A 16,366-nucleotide genomic window follows, 5' to 3' on the forward strand; every position below is an offset into this window, starting at 1 on the left:
TAAAACGGGAGCGGCCGCTGCCTCGCAGCCGGCGGTGGAGGGTTTTGTGCGGCCTCTTCCCCACAGCGGAGCGAGCGAGGGCGGCTGAGCCGGGCCGCGCTGGCCCCGCGGCGGCGGCACAGCCACGCGTTGCCCTGACTCAACATGGCCGCCGCGCTTTGCCCTGAAGCAAGATGGCCGCCGCGCGAATCCTCTGCACACAGCGCAGGCGCGGGAGGGCGCTCGCTTGCGTCATCACCCTGCGCCGGCCGCGGCACCGGCGGCGGCAGCGGAGGGGGTAAGGGGGAGCGGGGCGGGGGGGGGGCGGGCAGGCCCGGCTCCTCGCCGGTAAACCCCGGGCCCCGCCGGGCTCTCAGCAGCACCGGGAGCGTTCACGGGTCTCCCGGGCGGAGCGGAGCCGCCTCCCCGGCCCGCGGGTGTCCTCCGGTTCCTACCGGGCCCGGTGATAACGGGCGGGATGGAGACGCGTTTGGGCACAGGCCGCGGTTCGGCCTCCAGTGCGGGCAGCCCCCGGGGACTTCGGGGCCGGGGTTTCGGTAGGGCGGAACGCGCGGAATAAAGTGTTTTCCTTGGTGCCGCTTTTCTGCTTGAGTCCCGGCGGGTGGGAGCTGGCCCGGTACCGGCGGCCCCGTACCCCAGCCCGCCTTCCCGCACGGAGCTTCCCTCCGGGGTTTGCTTTCCCGTGGCTGTGGCCGCCGCTGGGAAGGAAACTCGGGGCTTTGAATGCTTCGGAAAGGCCGAAATGCAGCTTCCCGCTGGGGAGGAGCCGCGTCCCGTCCCTGCGAGCTCCCCGGGAGGGGTGGGGGGAGGCACCGGGCGGGGCAGGGAGGCCGCTCCGGGAACCGAAACCGAAACGGAGCTCGCAGCCATCTTGCTGGGGGGAGCCCGTGGCCAGCGCGACGCTGCCTCCCCCTTGGGAAAAGTTCTGCGCGTCGGGGATTCTTTTTCCCATTTATTTCCTTACAAAATAAGGGAATTTGGCGTATGGCTGAGAGCGAGGTAAGAGCTTTTTTTTTAAAACCCCTTTTCCTGCCTGCCGGGATTTCCGTGCTGCTTTTGGCTCGGGGGTCGCTTTTAAAACGAGTTCACTGAGTAGGGAGGCAGTGGGACCCCCCACCCTCGCTGCACTGAGCCTCCCCAGCACCATGCGTGGAGCCCGGGTTGGTAAAATAAGTCACGGTGGTGGCAGTTGGAGGCTGTACGTGAACTTGTTTCACGAAAGTGAAATTGAAGTTGGGCTGGAGATGTGTTTGATGGAGATAGGGAGCTTGGTGGAGATAAGACTCACGTCGGAAAAACTATCTTTATGAAGATGGGTGCCTTAAAGAGGTCACCGGGAGGAAGGTAGGACGGGGACGTAGCGGCAGGTATCAGTTGCATGGGTTTTATCCACTCGGTTTCACCACCAGCAGTCATCAACTAGAATATATCGTGTGCTGGGTTACTTATTTTTAAAAAGCACATTAAAAGCTTAGACTTAGGTCCTGTACCCAAGAGGGGGTGGCACAACAGGCTGTGATATGAGTGAAATTGGGGCTACAGTCCCACAAAACTCTTCATACCCTTGCCAGCTGCACACCTATCCGATTTCTCCACGTGTTATCACTTTCCTCCCCCTGGGACACGATGCTTTAACTCTACGGGTCACATAATATCCAGGCAAGCAAAGAACGTTTGGGGTTTCAGGGTTTTTTTGGCCATGAGTCTGAAAACCATTGCAAACCTGTTGCAGCTCTGTCCTGGGTGACCGTGTGAGCGGCTTCACCTCCCTACGTGGCTTCACCTCCTCGTGCCACGGTTTCTCTGACTGCAAAGCGGGTCTGAGATTCTTCTCTCCGTCAGGGGGAAACTCGCTTGTGTTTTGGAAGCGCAGGGTGAGCGTTCGACAGAAGGCAGCACGAAAAGACAGCCCCTGTGCTTGAAATTCAGCCCAACAGGAACAGGAATCGCTCTTATTAAAGCTGTTTCTCGTGGTTAACTTTGCCTGCAATCCCTAACTGCTGGGTTCTGTGCTGGGCAGACACAGAGTTTGCTATTTATGTTTACATGAATAATTTAGACTCGGGCGAAAACAGGAAAGCTTGACGAGGTGAAGGCGCTTGAAATGCCTCGGCAGCAGGGAAGCTGTTTAAACCGTATTTCTGGAATCCTCTAGTTGTGTAAATAGGTTCTGAATTGTGGTTTGTTTTTTTTTTTCCTCTAGCAGGTGCCTGCTCGGGACGGGAGAGCGCAGAGGGAATCGCAGCTCCCGTTTTCCTGGCGCGCCAGCGGCCCGATTCACGCCCGTGTCGCGGCGGTGCGCTATGAGCAGAGGCGCTGGGCGAGGCAGAGGCTCGTATCTTACCCGCTCAAGACGTAACTACCCCAGCAGTAATCCAGGTTTTTTTAATCGCCCTCATACCCCACGAGAAACTAATCAGGAAACCTTTTTACACCAGCAGTTCCTAACAGGGCGGGACACTGAAGTCTGTTTGCTTCAGGGACAGGGGTCGCACAACGAAGCCCGCGTCGGAGGCGTGCGAGCCGCGGCACCGGCCCCCGCGGAGAGGTGGCAGCCCAGCTGCGGCAGAGCAGGGTGGCACAGGCTCTCCAGAGAGCGTCCGTGGGGAGAAACGCTGCCACGTTATTGCCCTCCTCAGTACCGTCGTCGGGAGGACTCGGAGAGAGATTCTGACACCGTCAGGCTGAATTTCCAGAGACTGTCTCTTGCTGGGCAAGACGGCGAAGAAGAAATTCTGACTATTTTCAGGCAGCTTGGAGAGGGGAAGACTTGTACAGTTCATGATCTTGCACATAAACTTAAAACTCGAAAGAAAGAGGTCAATCGTGTTTTGTATAAACTCTTCCAAGAAGGCAAGCTGCACAAAGGTGGGGAGACGCCACCGCTGTGGAGACTCGCCAGCCGGAGCGCAGGGAGGGACAGAAGCCCCGCTGACCCGAGCGGTGGCCACACGGATCCAGGTTGTGAGAGCAGAGCAGGAGAGAGGAGCGCGGCTGGCTCGGGAGACACCGATCCCGCGATGGCTGAGACGAAGGACAAAATCTGCAACTACTTGTTCGGCGTGGAGGAAACGACGGCGCTGAACCTCGCCAAAAACATTGGGTTTTCGAAGGCCAAGGACGTTAACGCCTTCCTGAGCGCTCTGGAGAAGCTGGGCGATGTCCACAGGCAGAACACGAGCCCCCCGCGGTGGTCCCTGACCGACAGGAAACGCGAGCGGATGCAGATGAGGCTGAAGGCCAGCGCGGTGACGCAGGTGGTGGATCCCACACCCGAGTCAGGTTGTCCATCTTCCTCTGCTTCACTGTGTCCCCAAGAGGTGACCGTAGCTTCACCAGCCGTGACGACATCGGAAGAAGAAAGTCTAGAAAATGGACAGCAGCCTTTGGGGCAAGCGGATCAGAGCGATGGCAGTGACGGGGAAGCAGCCGTGCCCGAGGACACTAAACCTGAATTCTCCAGTTTGAGCCATTATGATAACTCCGAAAACGGCAAGTGGGCCACGGATGACATCCCAGATAACCTGAACACTATCAACAAGCAGCCCAACGAGTCAGAATCCGTCATGAATTCCCAGTCCTCCCCCGGTTACGCCGCCCAGTTTGAAACTGCTTTCCCGTGTACGCCAGTAGAGAAACTGATGGCTTGTCAGGAGAAGAACCCAGTGAGTGGCCTTACTGAGTATTCCCAGTACACGGACCAGCACTGTGAGTTCACCATGCTGGAGCAGAGCGGACCCTCTCACGAGCCACGGTAAGAAGACTTCCTGCCTTTCCTGAGCTGTCTTTGTGCTTAAACTGATCTGACTTCAACTAACTTCACCCACTCAACCTTGCCCTGAAGCTCATTAACGTTTACTTCATTTCAGAAGGATCATAGAAGGGTTTGGGTTGGAAGGGACCTTAAAGACCACCCAGTTCCCACCCCCCTGCCATGGGCAGGGACACCTTCCACCAGCCCAGGTTGCTCCAAGCCCCATCCAACCTGGCCTTGAACCCTGCCAGGGAGGGGGCAGCCACAGCTTCTCTGGGCAACCTGGGCCAGGCTCTCACCACCCTCACAGCAAAGAATTTCTTCCTCAGATCTCATCTCAATCTCCCCTCTTTCAGTTTAAAACCATTCCCCCTCGTCCTATCACTCCATGCCCTTGGTAAAAGCCCCTCTCCCACTTTCCTGTAGCCCCTTCAAGTACTGGAAGGTGCTAGAAGGTCTCCCCGGAGCCTTCTCCTCTCCAGGCTGAACAGCCCCAGCTCTCCCAGCCTGTCTCCAGAGCAGAGGGGCTCCAGCCCTCGCATCATCTCCGTGGCCTCCTCTGGACTCGCTCCAACAGCTCCATGCCCTTATTATTCTACTTGATTCCTTGCAGCCACTTAAAAAAACAACCAACCAAACAAAACAAGGCTAAAATTTAACCCCAGATAGCCTGGTTTTGGCAACCCCACACCTCATTCTGAGCAGCAAAGGTGGCCCTCAGCTCTTCAGCGAGGTCCCATCTGATTTAATCATTTGGCTTTTGATTTGATTGTGTAGAGGGGAAGCTGGTATTTCTAAGCTACCTCTCGAGATGCTCTCACCGTGGAAGTGGTGTAAAGGGAGCCCAGAACAAAGTGCTTCGCTGCAGATATCTTGGGTTAGATGAGGTCACCTCACTCTGGCATTTCTGGGGTGGTGTAGGTCAGAGTGGCCTCTGAGCAGAGCACGTAGCGTGACACTAGGGTTTGTGTAAGTCGGTCTCGGGAGTCCTGCTTCCCCTCACCAAATCGTGGCTGCTCCCGAGCACCGGCGAGACGGTGCAAAGCGCCGTGTGTGCCACACTGGACTATGTCAATAGATCCGCTAGACGGGAAAATTGGCCTAATTTCTAAAGCTGGAGTCCCAGGCGTGTTGTTTTTGTATTTTAAGGGGGGATCTGAATGGATTCAGCCCCATAACCCCGCTCCAGATCTGGTTTGACCCATTCCCATCGGAAGCAGGTTTCTTAAGGCTGGAGGACAGAAGGAGAAGCCGTGATTGTTAGAGTTCACTGGGAGGAGAGAGGCAGAAACAGCAAAGGCAAGAGGTTTATGTGATGCAGCACCTCTGTGAGATGGTGTGAATGCTCTGGGCAGGCAGGGAGAAACGCCGGAGGGACGAGTGACCCCGGATGGCCAAGTGCAGATGGAACAGCACAGGCTGCTCTTGAGCTTCATCCCTGTGCAGGAGACCCAACCGAACTGCTCTGTGCATTTACCTCTCGATTTACCTCTGTGGTTTTTCTCTTTCCAAGATTTAAGTTCCAAGCGGTGATCAACGGGCGCCGATTCCCACCAGCAGAAGCGGGGAGCAAAAAAACTCGCGAAGCAGGAGGCGGCGGCTAACGCCATGAAGGTCCTGATGAGCGAGGCGGAGAATGGAAGACCTGGTGGGATTAAATGTGAAGAGCCATTTCCCTCCAACAACTCTGAGCCCGAGTTGGTGAGTCTTGTTTTCTTGTGAGGTTGGTCAAACAGTATTTGGTCTGAAACTGGTTTATTCCGTTTTCCTGCTGTAGCCTTTGAATCCAGAGCCAGAGCCGTCGTCTGCGCCAACTCATCTCAGCCTCCTTCCTGGGAAGCACCCGATCAGCGTATTAATGGAGTACGGGCAAAAATCAGGGAACACGATTGAATTCCAGCTCCTCTCTCAGGAAGGGCCACCTCATGATCCCAGGTACGGCATATTGTTGTCAGCTTTTGGGATGATAGAAACCTTTTCTTTAATATTCTTCCTCCTCAGCACGCTGCCCGCGTTCCTGGACGCGTCACTGATCTAGCTCAGTGCTCCTTTTATCCGAGGAGTCTGGGTATGGCTCCTCCAAGACATCTACCTCCAGAAAGAGCCCCAAACCAATGCCCTTTCTCAGAGCAAGGATGTTGTTCCTTCTCCAAGACCCAAAATAGTTTCCAGTCCTGTACCCTACCTGGTAGTGCTCTACTGGGAGTATCGTGGTAGATTTAAATTTAACATAACCCAGAAGGATTTAACTTGAACTGGGAGAAGGGGATGATAAACAGATCGAGACATCTATGCTTAACACTTTTCATATGCTATAATGTCCTGTCAGGTTCAGCTACTGTGTGAAAATGGGTGACCAAATTTTCCCTGCTGTGGTAGGAAACAGCAAGAAGGGAGCAAAGCAAATGGCAGCAGAAGTTGCTCTGAAGATTCTTTCCGGAGAGTCTGTACCCCAAGTCTTGCCTGAACAGGTACAAAGAGCTGCTTTTATAACACCCAAGTGTTTTGGGTTGTGTTCCCCCCACCCTTTATTTCATGTTCCACTGGATTTCACCCCACGTGGTCACGTGCTGGCTCTAGCAGAGGTTTGCTGAGCGCTCTTGGCCTGAGGTGATAGCAGCTGCTCCGTATTTAACAGCCTTCTCCTGTCTAACTCTGCTCTAGCCTGTCCTGAAGCCCCACCCTGACCAGTCCATGCACAGCGGTGGACCGTGGATCGCTGCTCCAGATGAAGCCAAGGTGGCCAAGGCAAAGGGTGTTGGGGAGCTCATCAAATACCTGAATGTCAATCCCATCAGTGGCCTGCTGGAATACGCCCGCTCCAATGGCTTTGCCGCAGAGTTCAAACTCATTGACCAGTCAGGACCTCCCCATGACCCCAAGTAAGTAGCTGCATCTGTCCAGGAGGACGTTTTACGCTGTTGTCCTGGAGAAAGGGCAGAGAGTGCAAAAATTCCTGCTGCGGTTCGAGATGGCAACGGACTGAGCTGCTGCCTCTGCCAAACCTTGTGTCCCGATGACGATAAGCCACCTCCACTCCTCTCTCCACGGAGAAAATTTAAAACCTGGACTGAAATCCGTGGGTTTCTTGGTTTCTCAGAGGTGTGCTGCTGTCTTTGTAGGTTTGTCTATCAGGCAAAGGTTGGAGGCCGTTGGTTCCCGGCCGTGACGGCGCACAGTAAGAAGCAGGGCAAGCAGGAGGCAGCTGACGCAGCGCTCCGAGTCCTGATCGGGGAGACGGAGAAGACTGAGCGCCTGGAAGGGATGAACATCACCGAGGTAAATCCTCCTCCTCCAAAGCTGGAAGTCCTTTTTGTAGCTCTGCCTGTCCTGTGTTTTCAGTCCAGCAGAAAAATCCCTTCAAGACCAACTGCAAGATCTTAGAAGGTGTAGATAAGCTGATGTTTTTCCTGAAGTGGGTTAGATGTTTCCTCAGGGCACAGGCGTACTCTTCCCTCCTGCTGGCTTCTGCTTCAGGGCTAAATTATCATCAGATTCTTCCACAAGCTACTGAAGTGTGGTCCTGTGGTGGAGCAGGAACACGCTCCTTTTTAATTCTCCCCTCCTCCTTCCAAATTCCTTCACGCTGCATTAAAAATGGTGTGTCAGCTCAAAAACTCCTGCGTCAGATAAGAGGTTGTGTCAGGATGGCTGACCCAAACCTGTGCTGCTTTAAATCACACTTAGAGTTTTGTCATCTCTTAAAAGCCCTGTTCCAGGCTGCACAGCTCAGCACAGCAGCTGTGGCTCTAAATAGAAAAGCCATCAGGGAGAATTTGTCAGTCAGCGGTGCTAAAGGAGGCGAGTGCCTGTCTGCAGCGGGAGTGACTCTGCAAGTCTCCTCGCAGGGAAGGAATTCCTCCAAAGCCACCAACAGATTTCCTTGGCTGAGTCCCTGGGAACAGGCGAGATGGGTTTGGTTCCTTTGCACCGAGGGGGTTTGCCCTGGCAGTGTCAGGAGGCCATTCCTCAGCCCGTTTCGCTTGCTGCTGTCTCTTCATGATGTGCCCAAGCTGGACTGCGAGCATTGGACAGGGTTTTCCCAGAAATACCTAAAAGAGCTTCACCCACCCCTTGACACGGTGTTGTCCATGCCCTCAACACAAAGCTGCCCTTCCTCTAGCTCAGGATTTCTGCGTTCCTGCCTTCCTCTTGGATATTATTGCTTCCTCTTCCTTAGTGCAGTCTACAACTACCTGAAGGGAGGTTGTAGTGAAGTGGGAGTTGGCCTCTTCTCCCAGGCAACCAGCGCTAGGACAAGAGGACACAGCCTCAAGCTTGGCCAGGGGAGGGTCAGGTTGGACATTAGGAAGAATTTCTTTTTCTGAAAGGGTCATTAGCCATTGGAAGGGGCTGTCCAGGGAGGTGGTGGAGTCACCATCTCTGGAGGGGTTTAAGAAAAGCCTGGACATGGCACTTAGTGCCATGGTCTAGTTGCCATGGTGGTGTCAGGGCAATGGTTGGACTCAATGATCCCAGAGGGCTCTTCCAACCTGGTTGATTCTGTGATTCTGTGATAGCTGTGCTTCAGCTTAGCTGCTCCTTGAGCTGGTTCTGTGATCTGCTCATGATCTCTTCGCCGCCCTGGTTTTGTGTCCCCTTGCAGCTCCCCGTGAGCGGCAGCACCCTCCACGATCAGATGGCCATGCTGAGCCACCAGCGCTTCAACACCCTCACCGCTCGCATCCAGCACAGTCTGCTCGGGCGCAAGATCCTGGCTGCCATCATCATGAGGAAAGGAAACAAAGGCCTGGGAGAGGTGGTCAGCATCGGAACGGGTATGAACGGCGGCTGCCAGCGTACACTGAACTCTTGTTTCCCCACTAGATTCCCTGACAGCTCTGACTGGGGGATGGCTGTTGCTGTAGGCCTCTTCAGAGAGGGCCAGAAACATTCCCAGGGCTCGCGCGGTGTCACAAGCGATCTGGGTAGAGAGAGAGAACAAAGCCAGTGTGCCCGCAGCTGTATTGCTCTTAATCTTTGCTCGCATTGCTACGCGCTAGGCTGTGCACCAGAGCGTGGATTCCTGGGGTTGTGCAGCGCAAGATCCCCCGTTTCTCTCAGCTGCACGTACCTCAGCTCCCTCCCTACTTAGCTGCCACGCTTCCACCCAGAGTGGTGGGCTGAAAAGCACTCAGAAAGGGGACACTGCCCCTAAACTGTGGCGATTTAAGCCTCTGCTGTCCCTAAAGTCCTGTGTGCTCTTTGTCCCTTTATTTTTCTAACTGCTTGGATCAGGATAATGATTTAACAGTCAGGGAGCTGCTGCTGCTCAGGAGCCCAAAGAAATAGAACATGCAGCAAGATGAAACCCTCGCTCTTTCTGTGAAGCTGCGTGTTGACTTGGACACTTGCCTCTCTTTATTTCAGGTAATCGTTGTGTGAAAGGAGAAGAGCTGAGCTTGAAGGGGGAGACAGTGAACGACTGTCACGCAGAAATCATTTCTCGAAGGGGTTTTGTAAGGTGAGACAAGGGGAAACCCGGAGGAGAGGGGCCTGCCAAGAGGTGCTGACCTGTCCTAGAGGGATGTAGCTGCGACGGTTCCTCCTGTGTTGAGAGGGGCTGTGATCCTCTAACGCTACTGTTTACCCATCTGGTGTTAAATAGAGGGAAGTTCTTTCTGATAAGGAAGGGCCGTGCCTGAATGGTGCCTAAATTAGCACCCAGCTGGAAGCGTGCCAAGCACCCAGGGGCCACATCTGATGTACTTAAAGCGTCCCACGGAGGCGGCTTGGCCAGCACTGCACCACGCCGCTTCGCTCTGAGCCGAGGGGCTGGGGAATCTGTGGTCCCCTTTTGGCCTTTCTGGCTCGAAGGCTTCAGGAAAACCCATCGAATGTGTTTGCGTTGATAAGTCAGAAATCCTTTTTCAGCAGTTGGAAAGGGTTTTCCCAACTAAACCACACAATTGTTCTCTTCATAAACACTCAGTGTGGCACTTGTATTTTTAAAAAGCTAAAGTGAGGTGAAGTTGGACCAGCCTTGGGAATGTCATTCCAGTTTTGAACAGCAAAGGCAGCTGCTTTCTTAAAGCCTTTGCCTGCTGCCACTACAGGGTTTCTCAGCAGTGGAAGGTGTCGAGGGCAGTCCCCGGCGAGCTGTAAAGCCGGAGGATCAGACTCTTGCTTTGCTGTTAATCTTGACAGTCGTGGCTGCTGGGCTGCTCTGGCACAGCAGAGCCTGTCAGGAGATGAGAACAGTGAGCTCCACCTCTCCTTGCACAAGAAGTCCCTGCACAGGCCCTACCTGAGGAGTCTCTGTGAAGCCGCGGTTTTTCTCGAGTCCTTGATGCCGTGTTGGAGACCTCAAGGTTTTCCCTGTCCTCGGACAGAAGCAGCTGGAAAAGCCTCGGTCATTGGAAACGGATCGTGGGGTTGTGCTAATAATACCGCTGGCGTTAGGTGCCCGTGGGGCTGTTCACTCTTAATGCTAACTTGGTGCTGACTAAAGGTGCTGGGTTAACAACCTTGAAGTCTTCTTCACGCTCGGATCAGATGCACGTAAGAAGCAGCCAGCCAGGCTTTTTCTTCCTCTCCTGCCAATGCTCACCTGACAGAACGCTGATTTTCTATTGCATATCCTCCACGTGGCAAGAAATCTGCCTGATTTCATGCCTTTTCTGCAGCATTATTTGGCTTCTGAGTGTTCTCAGCCGTGGCTCCTGGTCTTTGCTCTCCCATGCGGCAGGAGCGGGTGACTCGGTGTGAGCTTGAGCCCCTGCCTGTCCCACACACGAGCAGCGGGTGGATTTGAGTGCCTGTCTGAGGAGCACCCTTCAGAAAGGGTCATTAGACATTGGAAGGGGCTGCCCAGGGAGGTGGTGGAGTCACCATCTCTGGAGGTGTTTAAGAAAAGCCTGGACATGGCCCTTAGTGCCCTGGTCTAGTTGCCATGGTGGTGTCAGGGCAATGGTTGGACTCGATGATCCCAGAGGGCTCTTCCAACCTGGTTGATTCTGTGATTCTGTGAGCAAAGCAGCCTTTTGACGTGCTGTTGTTATTTGCAGGTTTCTCTACAGCGAGCTGATGACGTACGACCCGTCTAACCCTTCCTCTGCAGGGGAGAGCATTTTTGAGCCAGCGGGAGGGAAGAGACTCAAAATCAAGAGCGGCGTTACCTTTCACCTCTACATCAGGTTTGTGCAGGGAGCGACCGGTGTCGGCAGCGCTATCATAGAATGTCAGGGGTTGGAAGGGACCTCTGGAGAGCATCGAGTCCAACCCCCTGCCAGAGCAGGGCTAGTCTAGGGCAGGTCACACAGGAACGCATCCAGATGGGACTTGAAAGTCTCCAGAGAAGGAGACTCCACAACCCCTCTGGGGAGCCTGTGCCAGGGCTCTGTAACCCTCACAGTAAAGAAGTTCTTCCTCATGTAGAGGTTGAACTTGCTGTGCTGTAGCTTGCACCCATTGCCCCTTGTCCTATCGCAGGGCACCAGTGAAAAGAGGTTGCCCCTTTCCTCTTGACACCCAGCCCTCAGCTATTTATACACATTAATCACATCCCCTCTCAAGTCTTCTCTTCTCCAGACTCAAAGCCCCAGGTCTCCCAACCTTTCCCCATAAGGCAGGTGTTCCAGTCCCTTCATCATCCTCGTAGCCTTCCATTGGACTCTCTCCAGTAGATCTCTGTCCCTCTTGAACTGGGGAGCCCAGAACTGAACACAATACTCCAGGTGAGGTCTCACCAGGGTAGAGTAGAGGGGAGGAGAACCTCCCTCGACCTGCTGGACACACTCTTCTTAAAGCACCCCAGGACACCCTTGGCTCTCGCACCCCTGGCTGTTACTTCTGAGAGCCGGTGCTCACCTGGGGGAGTGTTTTGTTTTCCAGCACGGCACCTTGCGGAGACGGAGCGCTCTTCGATAAATCCTGCAGCGATCAGGCGAGCGTGGTGGGGCAGGCCCAGCATCAACCTCTCTTTGAGAACCCCAAGCAAGGCAAGCTGCGGACCAAGGTGGAGAACGGTGAGTGCCTTCGCTCCCTGCACGGTGGGGTGGCTCCGGTCCTCTCCTCTGAGCCTTTCTGGAGCTCTGGAGTTTCCTTCTCCTTCTCTGTAGCGTTGTGGTGGGATTTAAAGCTTTTAGGAAGCAAAGGTGGTGGGTAAAAGGGATGGGGGGCATTAGAGGAAGTCCCTTCTCCTTCCCCACTTTCCCTGTTACACTGCCACGCTAAGCAGGAGTAGAGCTGAAGTTTGCTGCAAAGCTTCTGTATCTGTGACCTCTGCTTCAGCCACGTGAAAAATGCCTCGTCTGTAATCAGTTCCCTTTGTCCTGTGATATTAAAACATTCCCAGACCTGGTGACAGACTCTGGAGGTCGCTCCGTGCCTGTGCATAGAAGATAGTTTCTTGTGCAGTTACTGACGGGGTTTTGATTAATTGAATGTCACAGAATCATCGAAGGGTTTGGGTTGGGAGGGACCTTAAAGCCCATCCAGTTCCCACCCCCCTGCCACGGGCAGGGACACCTTCCACCAGCCCAGGTTGCTCCCAGCCCCATCCAACCTGGCCTTGAACACTGCCAGGGAGGGGGCAGCCACAGCTTCTCTGGGCAACCTGGGCCAGGCTCTCAGCACCCTCACAGCAAAGAATTTCTTCCTCAGATCTCATCTCAATCTCCCCTCTTTCAGTTTAAAACCGTTCCCCCTCGTCCTGTCACTCCATGCACTTGGCAAAAGCCCCTCTCCAGCTTTCCTGTAGCCCCTTCAGGTGCTGGAAGGTGCTAGAAGGTCTCCCCGGAGCCTTCTCTTCTCCAGGCTGAACAGCCCCAGCTCTCCCAGCCTGTCTCCAGAGCAGAGGGGCTCCAGCCCTCGGAGCATCTCCGTGGCCTCCTCTGGACTCGCTCCACCAGCTCCGTGTCCTTCTGCTGTTGGGGCCCCAGAGCTGGACGCAGCACTGCAGGGGGGTCTCAGGAGAGCGGAGCAGAGGGGCACAATCCCCCCCCTTGACTCTTTACAGAATATCTTTCTTCTCTTGGTGCAGGGGAAGGTACGATTCCCGTGGAGTCGAGTGACATCGTGCCCACGTGGGATGGGATCCAGCACGGGGAGCGGCTGCGCACCATGTCCTGCAGCGACAAAATCTTACGCTGGAATGTCCTTGGCCTGCAAGGAGCGCTGCTGTCCCACTTCATCGAACCGGTTTATCTCAGCTCCATTACACTCGGTACGAGACCCACCGTCCTGTCGGGGCTGGGAGGGACGTACTGGGCTGCAGCAACTTCTGCTCCCCAAGCGATGGTAAAGCATGGTTGTGGAGGCTGAAACGTCTCTGTCGGAGCTGTGCTGTTGGGAAGTGCAAAGGGATTTTGTAGGGTTTATGCTGTGGAGTAGGGTTGTTTTTCCCCAGGGTTCTTAATTTTTAGAAGGCACATGTGATCTAGGAGGGGAAGATAAAAATTGCTGTTCCTCTTCACGTCTGTCTTCACAGGTTACTTGTACAGTCAGGGTCATCTAACACGTGCGATCTGCTGCCGCTTGGCCAGAGATGGGAACGTGCTGCAGGAAAAGCTCCACGCTCCGTATCACATCAACCACCCGGAGGTACTGTGGGGCTTGGCACCTCTTTGTCTTGCCTTTCCCCCCCTCTTTCCACCTCAGCCCCTGGGTTTGGGCCTCGCTGAGGTGCTTTGCAAGGTGGGGGCACCTGGCAGAAGCTCTCCAGCCAGGGTCAGGGGGTTAATGGCCAGAAATCTGTCCCCTTTGTGTCATCCCACAGTGCCTGGCATGACTGGGTCTGGGAAAAAGGAGCCTGAGGTTGCCCCCGTAGCCTTCAGCTTAGTCAGAACCTCGTGCTTGCTGCTTTTGGGAGTTTGGGGTGAGCTGAACCCCCATCTGCAGGGGACAGAAGCAGATTTCACATGGCCTGGATAAAATCAGCCCTAGTGTGACTGCCCCTCGATAGGAACAGCAGCAGCGGGGGACCTCGAGGGTGGGGGAACGGAGGTTTTAACATGCAAAGCACCGAGGATTTGGGATGGAAAGTAAATATGAGGCTCTGCCACCCGCAAGCGCAGGGTGGTGGGTGCTGGGTGCCCACTCCCCTGGCTGGAGGATCCCCTTAGCAGCGCAGCGGGACCGGTGTTCAACCCTCTTCCCTCTTCGTGCAGGTTGGGCGAGTCAGCGTGTACGACTCGGCGAGGCAGACGGGCAAGACGAAGGAGTCTTCGGTGAATTGGTGTCTTGCTGATGAAAGCGAAGTTGAAGTCTTGGATGGCACAAAAGGGAAAGTAGACGGGTAAGAAGAGCTTTTCCTGACGCCGCTTTTCTCTTTGGGGGAAGGCGGGGGCAGCTCTGAAGCCGTGAGTGCGCTCTGCGCCGTTACAGCCCCGCACGGGTGGAGAGAGGGATTTCAAACTGACGTAACCAAGTGCTTTGAGAGCAAAACACGATATTGCCGAGTCCAGACCCTACAGCAGAGCCCTGCTGAGCCAGGAGATCTCACAGGCACCCCGTTGGGGATTTTTTCCCTCTGCCCCCTGCTCCTCTCTGCTATTCTGAGTGTCATGTCCTTCATAAAAATCACAGACTGGTTTGGGTTGGGAGGGACCTTAAAGCCCACCCAGTCCCACCCCCCTGCCACGGGCAAGGATACCTTCCACCAGCCCAGGTTGCTCCAAGCCCCATCCAACCTGGCCTTGAACACTGCCAGGGAGGGGGCAGCCACAGCTTCTCTGGGCAACCTGGGCCAGGCTCTCACCACCCTCACAGCAAAGAATTTCTTCCCAATATCTCATCTCAGTCTCCCCTCTTTCAGTTTAAAACGGTTCCCCCTTGTCCTGTCACTCCATGCCCTTGGCAAAAGCCCCTCTCCAGCTTTCCTGTAGCCCCTTCAGGCACTGGAAGGTACTAGAAGGTCTCCCTGGAGCCTTCTCTTCTCCAGGCTGAACAGCCCCAGCTCTCCCAGCCTGTCTCCAGAGCAGAGGGGCTCCAGCCCTCGGATCATCTCCGTGGCCTCCTCTGGACTCGCTCCAGCAGCTCCGTGTCCTTCTGCTGTTGGGGCCCCAGAGCTGGACGCAGCACTGCAGGGGGGTCTCAGGAGAGCGGAGCAGAGGGGCAGAATCCCCTCCGTCGCCCTGCTGGCCACGCTGCTGGGGATGCAGCCCAGGACACGGTTGGCTTTGGGCTGCCAGCGCACGTTGGCTCGTGTTGAGCTTCTCATCACCCATCACCCCCAAGTCCTTCTCCTCAGGGCTGCTCTCCATCCATTCCCCACCCAGCCTGGATTTGTCCTTGGATTTTGCCCCGAGCGTTCATCACGCCCTTTGTCTTCCTCCCCAGACCAAAGCTGGACGTGTCTCGTGTGTCCAAGAGGAAAATGTTCACCCTCTTCCAGCAGTTATGTGCCAAGACCGACCGCAAAGACCTGCAGAACCTCTCGGTGTACTCGGAGGCGAAGGAAGCGGCCACGGCGTACCAAGAAGCCAAGCAGCGCTTCTTCGGCGCGCTGGAGGAGACGGGCTACGGCAGCTGGATCCGCAAACCCCAAGAGGAGGAGAACTTCTCGTTCCCTGATGCATAACGAGACGCCCCGCGCGTGCGGGGAGGGTTCACGCCTCCTCCTCTCACCACCTCCTTTGTGAAGCAGGGGCCTGGCTGCCTTCTCTCTGCTCTTGTCACTCAGAGACCCTCCCCTTCCTCTTTTTAAGACATGCATGAAAATTAGTCTTGTTTTTCTTTTTTTAAGTCCCTGTTTGCTTTTATGTTTTCATCTCTTTTTTTAAAAAGAAGGCACAAGAAACCAGAGGCATTCTCAAACTGTCAGCTCAAAACCTTTGGACTGTGCACTACAGGTTTTGAGGCAAATTTTCCTCTTTTGGGGGGAAAAAAAATCCTACAAAAAAAAAAAAGCTGACTGGCTGGTTTTATATGGCTCTGGGGAAAGGGGGCTGGGACACGGCACCGCTCTCTGCGAGGCAGCCAGCAGGCCCAGCGTAACATTCCGCATTAATAATAATAATAAAAAAGGAAATTTGTGTATTCTGTGCTGTGGGGGTGTTAATTCCTGGGGTGAGGGGAGGTTGGGAGGGGGACGGAGGTGAGTTACCATTTAGAAATCGATGCCTGAGCTGTGTCAAACTGTGGCAGTTGTGAATTGAGGGGCAGAATTGAGCCCTCGGAGATGTTTGAGCTTGGGTTGGCTTTGCCTGAGAGGGGGCAGGGGTGGCCACAGCCTCGACATCCCGCAGGGCCCCGGGGGCAGCGATGGCACGAGGACGGAGCTGGGGGCTCCTCCCTTCCCCCTGGACCCCGTGTTGCTCTGCCTGGGGGTATCGGGGCTCCCACCGTGCTCCTCCTCCTCTCCCAGGACTTTGGGGGTCTTTGCTCCCTGCTGGGGCACAGCAGGACCCCCCCAGGGGGCTGCACCCACAGCAGAGGGAACACAGAGCAGGACAAACCTCAACGCTGAAGTTTTGGGGTGCACCCCGGGGCCGAGGAGGTGCTGGAGCAGCCTCAGCATTTCTCTGTCCGGGTGAAGTGCTGGGATTTAAATTAATTTCTAGCGTACGGCTTCCCCCCCCGGCGCTGCATGCCGCCCGCCTGCGCCACGCTCCCCCCACCCCGCGGGATTAGCGGGGTTTATTTATAGCAAAACCTCCGTTACAATTTGCC

The 16,366-nt window shown here is 55.2% G+C and overlaps 1 protein-coding gene across 1 annotated transcript; it reads left to right on the forward strand.

Annotated features, from left to right (window-relative positions):
• Positions 1-212: 212 nt before the first annotated feature.
• On the forward strand, positions 213-15,733 carry ADAR (adenosine deaminase RNA specific). Its single transcript, XM_068414519.1, is given in 16 exon segments — positions 213-277; positions 2,207-3,754; positions 5,268-5,325; positions 5,327-5,455; positions 5,532-5,689; positions 6,084-6,225; positions 6,419-6,636; positions 6,877-7,033; positions 8,361-8,532; positions 9,125-9,218; positions 10,762-10,890; positions 11,588-11,721; positions 12,738-12,920; positions 13,185-13,297; positions 13,864-13,991; positions 15,035-15,733. Coding segments are annotated over 15 exon segments (3,507 nt in total). The 5' UTR covers positions 213-277; positions 2,207-2,303; the 3' UTR covers positions 15,276-15,733.
• Positions 15,734-16,366: the final 633 nt, after the last annotated feature.

This window comes from Nyctibius grandis, chromosome 17, assembly GCF_013368605.1.
Source record: "Nyctibius grandis isolate bNycGra1 chromosome 17, bNycGra1.pri, whole genome shotgun sequence".
Classification (NCBI taxonomy): Eukaryota; Metazoa; Chordata; class Aves; order Nyctibiiformes; family Nyctibiidae; genus Nyctibius; species Nyctibius grandis.